We start from the raw sequence: 15,811 nt of genomic DNA on the forward strand, positions 1-15,811 counted from the left end.
CCGTTTGTACTTGCTATGTGCAATGGGATTGTTAGGGTATGTTACTGTACCTAATTTGTGTTTGGATAAATGGTTGGGGGGGCGCACAGTTTCCTCAACAAGTCACCATGGAAACGAGACGCAAACATTCCAGTAAGGAGCGAGTGGACGAGGTAAGATGACGAGGATGCGCGCTTTTTTTCTCTCCACACTTGCAATTTACTTGCAATTGCTATTATTAGCTGAGTACAATAGCGGGTTTTGGGCATGTTACACAACTTTGAAAAACATTTTCGTCGTGACATTTGAAACCTCTGACAATTGCATGCCGTCATCACATCACGACGATTAAGTTCACCAAGTTACCACAATGTCGTTGTGCCCCTTTAAATTTTGTATTTCAAATAAGAGTAAATAAATTCATTTTAAAATCTTACACAATATTTACACCAGAAAAAAATCATAATCTCTAAATTTGTCGAGATTGAATTCAATACTTAAGTATCATGTTCTTTTTGCAATTCTGATCCTGAAACTTCAATTCAGCTTATCTACAACTGCCCTATTACTTCTAAGTTTTGGAATGATGTCAAGAATTTTATACTCACTAAAAATAATATATGTATAGAGCCAAATATATTGTACCTGTTTTTGAATCAGAGAATACTCCACTTAAGCATGTTACTAATGTTCTACTGCTCGTGGGAAAGTTCCTTAATCACAAAGCAAAAGTTAATAATTCGTCTCCACTTCTATTTTTTTTGTCTGAGCTGGAGTCATATGTCCGTGTTTTGGCTCTCGTTTCCAACAAGAAAAGTGCTCGTACATTGTTATTTTTAGAAAAGTTCTTTCGTGTGACCTTTGATCGAATTTAAATCATATTTGAATCTTACATTTTTCTGTTGCATTTTCAAATTTGTGCCTTGATCTGTTTTATATGTTCATTCTATGAACATAAAACTTGAATGTTTGCTATGCTTCATCTAAATAAAGTAAACAAGTTACCACAATCTCACTGTAAGGGATCGGACAGTACAGCCAAGTGCGTAGCGACAGAATTTATTGTGGAAGTGGATGATGGGAATAGCTGGCGCTGGAGCGGCGATCTGGCTGAACCGAGCTCGGGAGGATAGTGGGAGGCGGACCCTGTCCCTCCTCCCCCCCTGGAAACAAACGCGACAGGGCGTCCGCCTTCGCGTTACGGGAACCCGGTCTGTAGGAAAGAGAGAACTCAAACCGGTCAAAACAGAGCCCACCGTGCTTGTCTCGCGTTCAGTCTCTTGGCTGATCTCAGCTACTCCAAGTTGCGGTGGTCGGTCCAGACAATGAACGGACTTCTTGAGCTGTCTCAGGAAGTACAGCCTCTGCTGGGCCTTCTTCCGGACAGAGTCTATGTGGCCGGTCCATTTCAGGTCCCGAGAGATTGTGGTTCCCAGGAACTTGAAGGTGTCTGATGAGAGAATAGTATTACTGCGGATAGTGAGGGGTGAAAGTGGTGAAGGGCCTCGCCTGAAGTCCACTGTCATCTCCACGGTCTTGAGCGGGTTCAGGTCCTGGTGGTTTTGGCTGCACCAGTGGACCAGCCGCTCCACCTCCTGTCTGTACGCAGTCTCATCACCGTTCTGGATCAGTCCGATGAGAGTGGTGTCGTCTGCATACTTCAGGAGCTTCACGGAAGAGTCACTTGCGGAGAAATCGTTGGTGTAGAGGGAGAAGAGCAGTGGGGAGAGGACGCATCCCTGAGGGGCTCCAGTGTTGGTGGTCAGGGTGTCAGATGTGATGCTCCCCAGGCTCACACGCTGTCTCCTGTTGGTCAGGAAGCTGGTGATCCACTGACAGCTGGAGGCAGGCACCGCGAGCTGGATGAGCTTCTGTTGGAGGATGTCAGGAGCGATGGTGTTGAACGCCGAGCTGAAGTACTTTCCTGGGGTGTCCAGGTGTTGCAGGATGTAGTGCAGTCCCATGTTGACCGCATCATCCACCGACCTGTTTGCCCGGTAGGCAAACTGGAGGGGGTCCAGCAGGGGGCCCGTGACATCCTTCAGGTGGTTCAGTACTAACCTCTCGAAAGATTTCATGACCACAGATGTCAGTGCAACAGGTCTATAGTCATTCAGACCTGTAATGGCGGGCTTCTTGGCCACTGGAACGATGGTGGAGCTCTTGAAGCACGAGGGCAACTCACACAGCTCCAGGGAACGGTTGAAGATCCGTGCAAAGGTGGGCGCCAGCTGCTCAGCGCAGACTTTCAAGCAGGAAGGTGACACGCCGTCTGGGCCCGGTGCCTTCCTGATCTTTTGTCTCCGGAACATCTGGCGCACTTCCTCCTCGCGAATCTGGAGTGCGGGCGCGGCCTCTGCAAGAGAGAGAGTCGGTGACCACGGTGATGGAGGTGTGGACAGAGCAGTTGTGGGGGGAGGTGAGTATGTGGATTGTGTGGATTGTGCTGCAGGAGGTCCCGTTGTGTGGGAGGACCGATCAAACCTGCAGTAGAACCTGTTTAGCTGGTCAGCGAGCCTTGGGCTCTCCACAGGACGGGGGGTTCGTTTCTTGAAGCCCGTGATGCTCTGCAGGCCTTTCCACACTGTTGAGGGATCAGGATTGGCAGAGAGGTGTCTCTCCAGGCTCTCCCCGTAACACCTCCTGGCTTTCCTGACCTCTCGGTTCAGTGTGTTTCTGGTCTGCTTGAACAGGTCCCGGTCGCCGCTCCTGTAGGCCTCCTCCTTGACTTTGCGCAGCCTCCTAAGGTTCGGTGTAAACCAAGGTTTGTCGTTGTTGTACGTGCAGAAGGTCTTAGTCTGCACACACAGATCCTCACAAAAACTGATGTATGATGTGACAGTGTCAGTGAGTTCATGCAAGTCTAAATTTGCAGCTTCAAAAACACTCCAATCGGTGCAGTCAAAGCAGGCTTGGAGGTTCTGCCTTGACTCCACTGTCCACTTCCTGACAGTCCTCACCACAGGCTTAGAAGTTTTTAGTTTCTGTCTGTAGGCAGGGATCAGATGAACTAGACAGTGGTCCGAGAGTCCTAAAGCTGCACGAGCCACAGAGTGGTATGCATCCTTAATTACGGTGTAGCAGTGGTCCAGTGTCTGTGCCCCTCTGGTGGGACACGTTTTGTGCTGTCTGTATCTGGGGAGTTCGTGTGCGAGGTTCGCCCTGTTAAGATCACCCAGAACAATGATTAGTGAATTTGGTAGAAGTTTCTCCATGTCTGTCACCTGGTCAGCCAGCATCTGCGTGGCTTCACTCGCACGTGCGTGTGGTGGGATGTAAACAGCCGCCATGACGACCGAGGAGAACTCCCGTGGTGAATAGAACGGCCGGCAGTTTGTGAAAAGTGTTTCTAGGAGAGGGCTGCAAAACTCTTTTAACACCATGACATCGGTACACCAACGTTCATTAATGTAGAAACAGAGTCCACCTCCCTTTGATTTTCCGGAGAGCTCCGCGCTGCGATCTGCACGCGTTAGCCGAAACCCAGCTAACGCCATGGCGTGGTGGGGGGTTCGTTCGCTAAGCCACGTCTCAACAAAACACAGCGCGGCGGATCTGCTGAAGTCCGTGTTCCTTGAAGTGAGGAGCAGCAGTTCGTCCATCTTGTTCGCCAGGGAGCGGACATTCGCCAGATGAATTGACGGTAGGGCAGAACGGAACCCTCTCTGCCTCAGCTTTACGAGGGCTCCCGCTCGTTTTCCGCGTCGCCGCCGTCGCGCTAGCTTGTATAGCACCGCCGCTCCGGCTAAAATCTCCGACAAACAGTCTGAATCAGAGAGAACAGGAGAGAAAATACCAGAAGAAGACTGACCGATGTTTAACAGTGCTTCTCTAGTAAAAGTGATCCGGGATGGACAGCAGAAGACACAGAAAACACACAAAATAAGACAAAGAAACAGAGAGCGACTCACCGTGGCAGCCATCCGCGGCGCCATCAGATGACGTAATATCATCAATTGAAGTTGACATTGTACAGTATATACTACCTACGTGATGTCATCGCTATTAAATAAATGTGTAATATCTACGAAACGGAGGCAGCACAAACGAAAGTTTTTGCTGCACAAACCAGCACAAACGAAGCACAAACGAACGGTACCAATTTGGGTCCATTTGGAGAAAAAGGGGGGGGCTCGATGACGTCATCGCTAAAAAATAAATGTGTAAAATCTCCGAAACGAAAGCAGCACAAACGAAAATTTTTGCTGCACAAACCAGCACAAACGAAGCACAAACGCACGGTACCATTTTGGGTCCATTTAGGGGGAAAGGGGGGGCTGGGTGAACTCTGGATGACCTATAAAATAATCGTTCATAACTAAAAAACCATAGCAGCACAAACGATGATTTTTGCTGCACAAACGAGCACAAACGAAGCACAAACGAACGGTACCAATTTGGGTCCATTTGGAGAAAAAGGGGGGGCTCGATGACGTCATCGCTAAAAAATAAATGTGTAATATCTCCGAAACGAAAGCAGCACAAACGAAATTTTTTGCTGCACAAACGAGCACAAACGAAGCACAAACGAACGGTACCAATTTGGGTCCATTTGGAGGAAAAGGGGGGGCTCGATGACGTCATCGCTAAAAAATAAATGTCTAATATCTCCGAAACGGAAGCAGCACAAACGAAACTTTTTGCTGCACAAACCAGCACAAACGAAGCACAAACGAACGGTACCATTTTGGGTCCATTTGGGGGGAAAGGGGGGGCTGGGTGAACTCTGGATGACCTATAAAATAATCGTTCATAACTAAAAAACCATAGCAGCACAAACGATGATTTTTGCTGCACAAACCGGCACAAACGAAGCACAAACGAATCGGACTATTTTCCTTAAATTTTGCGAGGTTGGGGGGGGGTCCATTTGGAGAAAAAGGGGGGGCTCGATGACGTCATCGCTAAAAAATAAATGTGTAAAATCTCCGAAACGAAAGCAGCACAAACGAAAATTTTTGCTGCACAAACCAGCACAAACGAAGCACAAACGCACGGTACCATTTTGGGTCCATTTAGGGGGAAAGGGGGGGCTGGGTGAACTCTGGATGACCTATAAAATAATCGTTCATAACTAAAAAACCATAGCAGCACAAACGATGATTTTTGCTGCACAAACGAGCACAAACGAAGCACAAACGAACGGTACCAATTTGGGTCCATTTGGAGAAAAAGGGGGGGCTCGATGACGTCATCGCTAAAAAATAAATGTGTAATATCTCCGAAACGAAAGCAGCACAAACGAAATTTTTTGCTGCACAAACGAGCACAAACGAAGCACAAACGAACGGTACCAATTTGGGTCCATTTGGAGGAAAAGGGGGGGCTCGATGACGTCATCGCTAAAAAATAAATGTCTAATATCTCCGAAACGGAAGCAGCACAAACGAAACTTTTTGCTGCACAAACCAGCACAAACGAAGCACAAACGAACGGTACCATTTTGGGTCCATTTGGGGGGAAAGGGGGGGCTGGGTGAACTCTGGATGACCTATAAAATAATCGTTCATAACTAAAAAACCATAGCAGCACAAACGATGATTTTTGCTGCACAAACCGGCACAAACGAAGCACAAACGAATCGGACTATTTTCCTTAAATTTTGCGAGGTTGGGGGGGCCAAGTTCACGCAGGTGAAACAGAGATGTTTGGAAAGCTTCTTCGAAAACGGAAAAAAGCCCAATGAGGAGATGGAAGAAGAAGAGGCTATGACTTCTAAGAAAAGGAAAGCTGCATTTAAAAGAAAATTTCTGGAGTCCTACTTAAAATATAGATTTTTCGCCACAGGTGAGTCTGACGCGCCAAGTCCACTCTGCATAATATGTGGCGACAGGCTAGCTAACGTGACAATGAAGCCTTCAAAACTGCTTCGGCACATGGAGACCAAGCATCCTGCATTAAAAGACTAACCTTAACCACTTCGGGTGTCATTGTCTCCGATTACGCCTAGATGGGACCGGCTCGTTTCTGAGAAACAAGCTCAGTGCTCCCACTAATTCAACGTAATGGTGAGTTTTATTTTCATGTCGTTTATACTTGTTTTTATGCCAGTCGTATCATTTTATTTCATCGTATTTAGATATTTATTATAAATGTATTATTTATTTATATGAATGTATTATTTATTTATATAAAGGCTGGTCCGAGAAAATATTTCTGACACGTAACCGGTCTGTGGCGCAAAAAAGGTTGGGGACCAGACATAACGTACACTCACACTGACATTCTTGCAAATAGAAAGCGACTCAAAAGAGCATCGCGATTTTCTCATTGGAGGCTGTTCGATGGTTGGATGTTAGGATGATTAAACAAACGAAAAGAAACATTTGCTTGATGTTTAGGCCACCTGAGTGACAAAGAGGAGGAGGACCAAGAAGATGCTCAGGCAGGCGAAGAAAGTAGGCGGAGTGTCAGAGCTACAGCAGCGATGGCATCGAGCCAAACAAGAGGAAGTGGAGAGGAAGAGGGAGGAGCTTCTCACACTCTTCCTCACGGTAAGACTCAACGAGAGAGTTTGGGTGACCATAGTGACGATGATGCTCAGAGGCTGGCGTTGCATTATTATGCGCAAGGGTCTGAAGTGGGCGCGTTTGTGGCCACAGGTCAAAGTTCATCGGGAGGAGCAAAACTCGTGTGTCAATCGGGCGAAGCTGGACCAGGCCTGGCGCGTCATCCTGCAGCGGGCGCGCTCAGAACAACTGCGCCATGACATCATCGTCTTGAGACAGACGTTAGAACGACAGCTGGATGGCCTGGACGATTTCATCAAGGTGTCAGTTAAAATGACAATGGTGACCAGAATGCGTGCCACGTTCTCCTTGTTTCTTGGGCCGCTTCCTGTTTGACCCTCACAAAACTTGCTCTTTGACTCTTCCTTTGTCAGTTCCAGCTTGGCCACTCTTCTTGTTGGTTTCTCGCAACACGTCATTGGACCTAAAGAGCTCCTTTGGTGTTTATGCGATGTTCGCATCACTTCCTTTCTGTTTCTTGGTTTTAGTTTCTCACGTCTCCTTACTTATTCCTTACTTGCCTTCATTTTTGATCTCTTGTGGCACTTCCTGTTTTTGTTTTTTTCTTTTTTTGAGGCAGGTCCTCTCAGGTGACCTGGAGGAGGCGGAGCGTCAGTGTTGCCGCGTGCGTCGCCTTCACCTTCATCATGCTGAGCGTTTGCGGACTTTGCTGGAAGAGCGCGTGGCGTCTGTGCGGATCCACTGGGAGCAAAACATGCAATACATTGATCAAGGCTTCACAGAAGACAGGTCGGTGGGCGGTCCACTAGCGTAAACAACCAAGATGCATTTCCTTAGCGCCGATTCGTGACCAAACTCATGTTGTCATTTTGATGCATCACACTGATCGAGGGATTAACCGGTCTTCTGTTGCTGCTCAGGCCCTAATAAATGCTTGGAATCAAAATTTACTCAATGGCCAGGAAGCGACTCAAAAGAGCATCGCGACTTTCTCATTTCTCACTGATTCTGAAAGTAAACATTTTTTGTAATTTCATGTTTCAACTCTTACCGCACGCAAACTAATCGACACTATGCAAGGTGACAAAACGGACATAAAACCATTCCCCATGTATCGAAATAAGGAAAGTCGCATCCATTGGATGGCAAACAAGTGGGCTGTGTCCCTCCACAATGGTGCAAACAATCCTTTCGAGTTGCGCCAGTTTGAGTGAAAGAAAAAAAAAAAGTGAAAACAAAACGCATGGTTTAAAGAAGGCCAAACAGATGACATGCTAATGCACTAAGTTGCTACCTGCAGGAACAACATGGCAGTGGAGTCCCAACATCAGCGTCGGCGCTTAGAGGATGCAGCACTGACGTCGCGGAGGCATGATGATGTCATGCGCCAAGTGCACGCGGTGTACGGCGACTTTATGGCAGCCCAGCGCGACGCTCAGCGCGAGCGGGTACGTCGACAACCGCTCGCTCTCACTTCCTGGACGCTGTCTTTGTTTTAGATGGCTAATTTGTTGTTGCGCCCTCCTGTCAGGTGTCGGCGCTATGCAGCGCCAACGAAAAGATGGAGGAGGAACGACATCAGAAGCAGGAACTGGAAGAGGAGGTGAAACAGAAAGTGGAGCAGGCGTGCCGCCCGGCCCAACTTCTGATGTCCAGAAACCAACGACTGATGAATGACACTGGCAAGGATGTGACGAGAGTGCGCAGGCTGCAGGTGACACCCTGGCGAGCGTTTAGCAGCCAGGGGGCGTCACCTCAGTTACATAACCCTAACCCTCACCTTCAGGTCGCCGTCAGCAGCCTATGCGCCCAGCTAAGCGCCTTCCAGACAGAAACGACGTCCGACGCGGAAGCGCTGACGTCGGCGAGCATCGAGGTGGCGACCAAGGCGACGCGTCTTGGCCGCCACCTGACGGAAGCCCGCCGGGCGTCCGGGAAACGTCTGTCCGTGCTGGCGCTCCAGACAGACGCTGCTGCGCACAAGCTGAGGGCGCTAGTCGCCAAGGTGTCAGAGTCAGGTCGTCGTGGAAACAGAGAGGAGAGGCCGAGGCGCTGACCAACGTTTTGTCTGCAGGGTGAGAAAGTTCTGTTCGCCGCCTCTTTGTGCAGCCAGCTTGAACTCGCAACGACTTGGTGGCCAAGCAGCGGCAAAGACGACGAGCGTCCAATAAAGACACGACCGACCGAGGTAGGAGTTGGAAAAAAATTGGAAAAAACGTAAAAAAATTTTGACAAAATAACGGTTAGGGTTTCAAAGTAGGCTTTCAAACTAGGGTTGGGGGTTTCAAAGTAGGACCAAGTATAGTAAAGCCTTACATGGTCCATGGCTTTGGTTAAAAAGAAGAAAAAAAGACCATGTGTAGTGAGGTTTTTTTTCTGTTTTTTTACCAAAAATATTGAAAAATGCAGAATCAGAATAACATGGCATTCACATCCACAATGAGCGAAGTGGTGAAACAGTAGCTTAGTAAACTAAGTACGTTTTTACATTTAGGCTCTCGAGACTTTAAGGACTTGATGTTTGCGCATGCAGACGTTTCCGGAATGTTACCAGATGAGTTGCCTTCTCAACTGGGACCTGGTGCAGCAAGACGCGCTGGCCAAACGCTTGGAGGAGCTGCGTCGTGACAACCGTCGGCTCAGGCTTCTGCTACGCCGCTGTCTGCACGGCGCGGCGCTAGGAGGAGGCCCCGCACTCGTCGCCATTGAAGCAGCGCCCGTCGCGGGCGCACACCCAGTCGGGACGTCGCGCCATAACGTCATCGAGGCCAACACTGTCGTCAGAAACTCACTTACCTAACAAGGACACCTGCGGCCACGAAGCGGACTTTTACTTTGGAGGTGCCACATGCCACGGAGCTCCTGAGCGCCTCTCGTTCTTTCTGAAACAAATTGCTCCGAAGCAGGGACGTGCGCCTCCCCTGCCCTCATGAAAAGGGGAAAAATTAATTCAATTGTTTTTATTTTAAAGTCATTTTTCTTTTAATTTCAATAGTTTTGTATCATTTTGAACCAAAATCGCTGAATTTTTATAGTTATTTTAAAACCGAAGACGATTCGCTCGGAGGTAATCACACGGCTGCCTATGTTGACAGGTTATGCAGTTAAGACAGTACTGCTCTCTGTCTTTATGTCGCTGTTTAAGTGTTCAATCACCGTGGCTATACTAACTAATTTCCGTAGTTAAGCTGATGTATTGAATATGTAGTGTTTTTTTGTCATCTGTCTGTAACGTCGTGTTTCTTAAGATGAACATAACGGCTTTGAAAAGAGACCTTACAGAGGCTACGAAAAAAGGCCTTAATGCAGGGGGTGCTAGTGATCCCCGGGATGCTTCATACGCCTACCTGTAAAATAAGAGATCTCCAGTTCAAATTTACAGTGAGCAACTGAGGAGCAGTCGTCCATTTATTTCCTTTTATATTCGTTTTTTTTTCTTCCGTTTTTACATTTCGTTTTACAATGGAGGATTACATATACAAACTATGTTCAACTATGGTTTTTCGGTCGAAGCAGGAGTCATCCGTAAAGGAAGAGCAACTCCGGAGTTAAAAGGTTTGATTCGGAAAACGGGACTTCGGAACGGAGTGGTACGCACGATCGAAAACAAGTGTTTGATTCCATGTGCTTTATTGAGTGTTTTTATGTGTTAAGACTGTTGATATGAGATTTTAATTAAAATAGTTAAAATTAAATAATGAATAAGCCACACTGATGCAGCGTTTCCCAACCTTTTTTGTGACACGGTTAGGTGCCGGACAAATTTTACCCTTGGGGTGACGTCAGTGCCTCCCCCAGTCATGAACCTCACCGCACATCACTGCTCTGAAGCACTGCCTCGGAGCATGTCTCGCAGCGGCCGCTCACGTGAGGAAAGTGTTGGAAGTGTCGGTTCCCTGGGTGTCAACGGCTTCAGTGTATCGAAACATTGCACTGGCTCTGCGAATGTTGCACTTTGCGATTGGTTCGAAGCGTTCGGCACACTTCCGTAGTTTGACAAGCGCTAAACTGCTACTGTATAAAAAAATGCAGCAATATTTCTTTAAAGTGTTGGGTAGCGACGAGTATTGTGTGACGTTGGTGGCAATTTTAGTGACTTTTGACATTTGTTTAATTTTCGATAGCAAATAGAGTTTAGGGTTCTCAAATCATGTGTGCTCATTTACGATTGTTAAGTTTGTCCCCTAGAGATCAGTATTTACCAGGCCTCAGACACTTCGAACCATTTGACACAATGCTTCAGACGGCTCCATTCGCCCAATGTCGTTACTTCCCGACAATGAAATCAAACGCAAGTTGGAAGACTAGAAAAAATACTTTTATTGTAATCATGCAGGACACCGACAAGAAGTAACACGTCGGATGATAAACGTCAGCTGCTCACCACACCATCAATCACTTAAGTTAAAAAAATAAAAAGAGCCATTCAGCGCAGGCTCCAGGAGGTCTCTGGTTGGACGGTTTCTCCTGGAGTCTCGACTTCCTTAATGTGGATATCGAAGCCTATGAGAAAACGTGAGAACGACAGCAGTGAGCGATGTGGCGTGGATCTGCTCCTTCCTAGCAGATGTTATGTGATCAACCAATCAAGGAGGTGACTTGTTTGAAAGATAAAAATAAATAATATTGATGAGTTGTCAGTCATTTCCTTGACTTTGAGCTCATTGCAGTTATCATGCCGTCATCTCAAGAATTCAGGGACAGGAGGTAGAGGAGCAAAGACTTGAAAGCCCGCCAAAACTTCCTGACGGAATGGAGATTTCTGATTGGCCGGCTGCTGCTTAGGTCTGAAATCCAAAATAAATCGGGTCCAATCAGGACCAGTCGTTACGTTTCTATGGCTGTCACACTGACTGGCCAGTGAATTGAGACATCAAATTGGCTCGCTGAGATCCATATGACAGCTGTCCTGAGTCCCGCCATAATCGATCACGACCAATCTGAATCGTTATTCCAGAAACTGGAAGTAGAGGTGTTGGGCCATGAGGGATCCTTGTTTGATTTAAAAAAAAAAAAAAAAAAAAACACTCATGCCATCGGCGACTGAATGGACATATCCGATTGACTGGCTATCGCTGCTGAGGCGTATCATATGAGCACGCTGACCGAGTCCTGTCCTAACTAATTGGGCTCAATCAGTTTAGTTATGTCATCACACAAACATAACAAAAAACCTACGATTGCTCGCGATGTCAGCAACAACACGGGCAGTTGGCCAGCTGCAGTCCCGAGTCCCGTCTTGACTGATCGGAATCAATCTGGTCTGATCTGAATCGATCGTACATTTGACGTTAAGTTTTTTACCGACATGTTCTAGAAGCGTTGGTGAAGAAAACGCATCACCTCACTGCCATCTTTGTCGGTGAAGCGAGCCCGAGGACCACCGGCTGACAGGAGCGTCGGGATTGGACGACAAACAACTGATGGGGTGACGTGGAAGAGGGGCTTTAGTGTTATGTGGACCAATGATGTCATTGGTCAGCTGCCCATGTCGGTCTTCAGGCGGCGGCGCGCATGGCGGTGAGGGCGTCACGTGCGCAGGGTTCCCTGCAGGCGGGGAGGGCAGACCCTACACATAAACCCTGGCGAGGGCGTCAGCTCCGGCCGAGGCAATGTAGGCCTTGGAGGGGTGAAAGGTCACGTCGTAAATGGCCTCGTCGCTCTTCTTGCGGTGCGCTGTGATCTCCTGCACGCACGTCTTGGAGTCCAGATTCCATAAGCGCAGCGAGCAGTCGTGACCTGAAACCGCGGGAACGACAACGGTTATTCCATCGGAGGCCAGGCTACCTTGTCTGATGAGCCACGCCCACTTTTAAGGGGCAAAAGCGGGCAAACTTACTGCCGGACATCAAGTAGATCCCGTTTGGATCCACCGCCAGGCTGGTGACGGCGTCCAGGTGGGCCACCATGGCGTGGATTACCTTACCTGCGTGCGCACACACGCACGCAAGCAGGCACACACAGACACAAACACACGTACCATTTATACAAACAATACTTGCGTGGAGCCACACACCTTAGCACAAGCACAGACGTGTGTGCGGACAATGACGCATGCTCACAAAGGTATACACAGTGGAGTTGCAAACAATGATGAATTCAATAATCAATTAAGCCATTAATTAATGGATGAAGTGGATTAAAAGAAATAATTCCCATTTTTGGATTCCGAAACTGGCAGCACGCTGACGCACTGGTTAGCATGTCCGACTCACAGTTCAGAGGTTGCAGATTCGATTCCACCTCCCCTGTGTGGAGTTTGCATGTTCTCCCCGGGCCTGCGTGGGTTTTTCCCAGGAACTCCAGTTTCCTCCCACATCCCAAAAACACGCTTGGTAGGCTAATTGATTCCTCCAAATTGCCCATAGGTGTGAGTGCGTGTGCGAATGGTTGTTCATCACTATGTGCCCTGCGATTGGCTGCCAACCAGTTCGGGGTGTCCCCTGCCTTATGCACGATGACTGCTGGGATAAGCTCCAGCACACCCGCGACCCACGTGGGGATAAGCGGTACGGTATGGTATGGTATTAGATGTATGGCTGGATGGCTAGACGGACAGATTCCTGAACAGGGCAAATTTGGAAACGTCTTATTTGGATCTGACACAAAGAAATCGCAGATTATTTACGTAGCGTCGGCAGGACGAAATTTGGAGCATTCAGACAACTTGATGAGTTGTCGATGATTGGCAGCGCACCTCCAACAGGCAGACGGGCGAACGCGGCCCGCAGGTGGATGTTACCTGACTTGTTGTCGAAAAACTTGATGCTTCTGTCCTCGTGTGCCGTGATGGTGACAGCCAGTGTGGGATGGCCCACCGCCCTGTAGATGTGATGGCAGCCAGGACGGCCTGCGTGTGGAGTCACATGGTGGGACAAAATGGCCGCTTTAAGCTGGCATCATCGAGCACCAGGACCACATTTGGCGGATGGCAAAACCACGTTTGATGTGTGCGCTTACTTCCTTGGCCCTGGCCCTTCAGCACCAGCGCACTCTGAGCCGTCTCCAGGTCGTAGAGCACCACATCTCCGCTGTCAAATGACACCACGGCGCGGGCGGGGTCACAGCCGTCAAAGTTCACCGAGGTGGGGATGCCGTGCTCTATGTGCGCACAAAGCCATGATGTGGGATGAGTGTGAGTGTGTGTGCGTGCATGGTGCTGCTGACCTGCGGCGGCATTCAAAGTGCTGATGCAGGGGTTCTCCTCACGAGGGTTCCACAGCTTGACCGTCCCATCGGCCGAGCAGGACAGGAGGCGGTTCTTGATGCCGCTGTAGGCCAAAGCCCACACGGCATCCACATGGCCCAACCACGTCCCTGCCAGCGCGCCAGCGTCTGGAAAAAAGAAAAACGAAAGGAAAAAAGGACCCAGTGGCGGTGGCAAGGTAACCTCCGAATGGGACAGAATCGCAATCCCGCTCCGATCTTTTGACTTGAAAATCAAAACACTTTCTTAATTGGAGGGAGGCGCGCTAACACATGCATTTTGGTGGAATCTGGCCACTGTTTGTTGCAACCAAACGCCCGCAGGCTTGGTCTTTAAAAAATGCCCTTTCGCACCGTTCGTCAAGAAATGATGTTTGTCAAAGGCATGTTAAAAACGACAAGCCGGGCTCAAGCGGGCTCCTCCTCGACATATGCAGCTCTTCTCTTTAGCACAGTGCTTCTCAATAATTTTCTGTGGTGCCCCCCCTAGGGAGAAGAAAACATTTTGCGCCCCCCCCATGTTATTAACATTAAAGAAAACAAAATATACATAAAAAAGATAGATCAACTTACAATAAAGAATAACTATTAATAACAATGTTTTTTAGTCTACAGAACAGATTCAATGTGCATCACTTTGCCTGAAATTAAAAATAAATTATAACTAAACTATAAACATTCTTGACCAACTGCCATTTTATGCTAGAAAAAATACAACAAAATAATAATAAACATACATAATATCAAATTAAATAACAGCAATAAATAATATTCAATACATAGTAATCAGCAACATTAACTCAGGAGCACAATATATAAAACATTTTAACCTACAAAACAAAAATGAATAAAACAATTCGTGCTCAAAATGAGGCAGCATGACGGAGACCATATCCACGGCTGAAGGTAGTATCAGCTCTTCTGCAATGGTGGTTTTTTTTCTTGCACTGAGCAATTTGGTACGCTGCTTTATATGATGCTTACAGTGCTTGCTGATTGACTGAAGTAGCATTCACAAAGTGGGATGATTGTTGGCAATATTCAGCCCGTTTTCGCAGAAAAACCTCAAGCATCTTATCAGCGTGATTGGGATGCAATGACTTTATAAGTGCCGCCTTAATTTATTTGGCTTCATACTGTCCGCTGCCAACATTGTAAGGCACAGTAAACATACCGGTCTTTCCTCGTCTCCCATCGTCGTCACACTGAAGCCGAGCGCTACGTACGCTTTTTCATATTTCCTTGTCTTAGCTTTCGTGTAACTCTCAATTCTCTTATCTCTGTCTCTCTCTGCCGTTCTTTTCAACCCTGTTCAATATTTTTCCATTGTGTCCCACTGCACTTTTTATCACCTGCTCTGTACTGTGTGTGCGTATGCTCCGTGCGCCCGACACTGTCGAGCGACTACTCCTTGCGCACTCTCTTACAGTGATAACGCCACTCCCACCTACTGCAGTGGATGTCTAATTACCCTTTAATCTAGTACAGCCAAAAGAAAAGCATGTTCCCTGGTGTCACACGCGACCCCCTTGGTATCGCACCGCGCCCGCCCCACTCTTTGAGAAGCACTGCTTTAGCAGATGTTCCATCCCCAAACCAAAGCTTCAGGTTCTGCTGCCCAAAACAAGACATTCACAAACAGTTGTGTCAAGGGTGCACGCAAAACGCCTTTGAGGCTGAATTGCATTGTGCAGTTTTTTTCAATCTGCAGTCTCATTTTATCCTCCAACGTCGATGCGGCTGAACATAGCATTTGCGATTTCCCAGCGGCTCTGCGCCTACCGTATGTGTCGTAGGGGTCCACATTTGGGCCGGGAACGTTCCACCACCGGATGGTGGTGTCCACACCGCCGCTGAAGCAGTGCTCACCGTCGGCCGTGACGGCTAGCGACAGCACGGGGCCGCTGGAGGTAGGGAGAGAGGGACACGGGGCTACGTTAGGCTGCGAGGCTCGGATCGGCCCGATGGCACCGCACCATACGTACGCATGAGCTCTGAACGTGTAGACCGGCTCCACGTCCAGCGAGGCGCTTCTACACAAACGAAGCAAAGTCACATGATGTTGGCGGGGTGCTTCATGAGCTGACATTTTTGCTCAACTTGACGTCAAATGTTTAAGATATGAAAAAGGTTATCAAAAGATTTGGTCACAGCAC

General features: G+C 48.0%; 2 protein-coding genes across 13 annotated transcripts in view; one reads left to right on the forward strand and one right to left on the reverse strand.

Annotated features, from left to right (window-relative positions):
- On the forward strand, positions 1-11,497 carry LOC125980749 (dynein regulatory complex subunit 2). Of its 7 annotated transcripts, XM_049740254.2 has the most exons (10): positions 5,621-5,766; positions 5,930-5,987; positions 6,321-6,473; positions 6,582-6,749; positions 7,069-7,238; positions 7,750-7,897; positions 7,981-8,163; positions 8,236-8,454; positions 8,524-8,637; positions 8,983-11,497. In XM_049740254.2, exons 3-10 carry the CDS (start codon positions 6,357-6,359, stop codon positions 9,247-9,249), a joined length of 1,386 nt encoding a protein of 461 aa, XP_049596211.1. In that variant the 5' UTR covers positions 5,621-5,766; positions 5,930-5,987; positions 6,321-6,356; the 3' UTR covers positions 9,250-11,497. The 7 variants fall into 7 exon arrangements, with proteins under 7 accessions (XP_049596212.1, XP_049596211.1, XP_049596210.1 ...); XM_049740255.2 differs by lacking the exons at positions 5,621-5,766; positions 5,930-5,987 and adding an exon at positions 1-152; XM_049740253.2 differs by having other exon boundaries at positions 5,621-5,987.
- The window catches only part of strn3 (striatin, calmodulin binding protein 3), a 26,128-nt gene continuing 21,062 nt past the window's right edge, over positions 10,746-15,811 (reverse strand). For 2 of the 6 annotated variants that reach the window (XM_049740225.2, XM_049740226.1), the window contains exons 10-16: positions 15,641-15,688; positions 15,438-15,559; positions 13,617-13,784; positions 13,410-13,550; positions 13,192-13,299; positions 12,289-12,375; positions 10,746-12,188 (exon numbers count right to left, since the gene is read on the reverse strand). In XM_049740225.2, coding sequence (XP_049596182.1) covers positions 12,019-12,188; positions 12,289-12,375; positions 13,192-13,299; positions 13,410-13,550; positions 13,617-13,784; positions 15,438-15,559; positions 15,641-15,688 — 844 coding nt within the window. In that variant the 3' untranslated portion in view covers positions 10,746-12,018. The remainder of the gene's footprint in view (positions 12,189-12,288; positions 12,376-13,191; positions 13,300-13,409; positions 13,551-13,616; positions 13,785-15,437; positions 15,560-15,640; positions 15,689-15,811) is intronic. The other 4 variants (XR_007485722.2, XR_007485721.2, XR_007485719.2 and 1 more) reach the window with 4 other exon arrangements.

Source organism: Syngnathus scovelli, chromosome 14 (genome assembly GCF_024217435.2).
Source record: "Syngnathus scovelli strain Florida chromosome 14, RoL_Ssco_1.2, whole genome shotgun sequence".
Classification (NCBI taxonomy): Eukaryota; Metazoa; Chordata; class Actinopteri; order Syngnathiformes; family Syngnathidae; genus Syngnathus; species Syngnathus scovelli.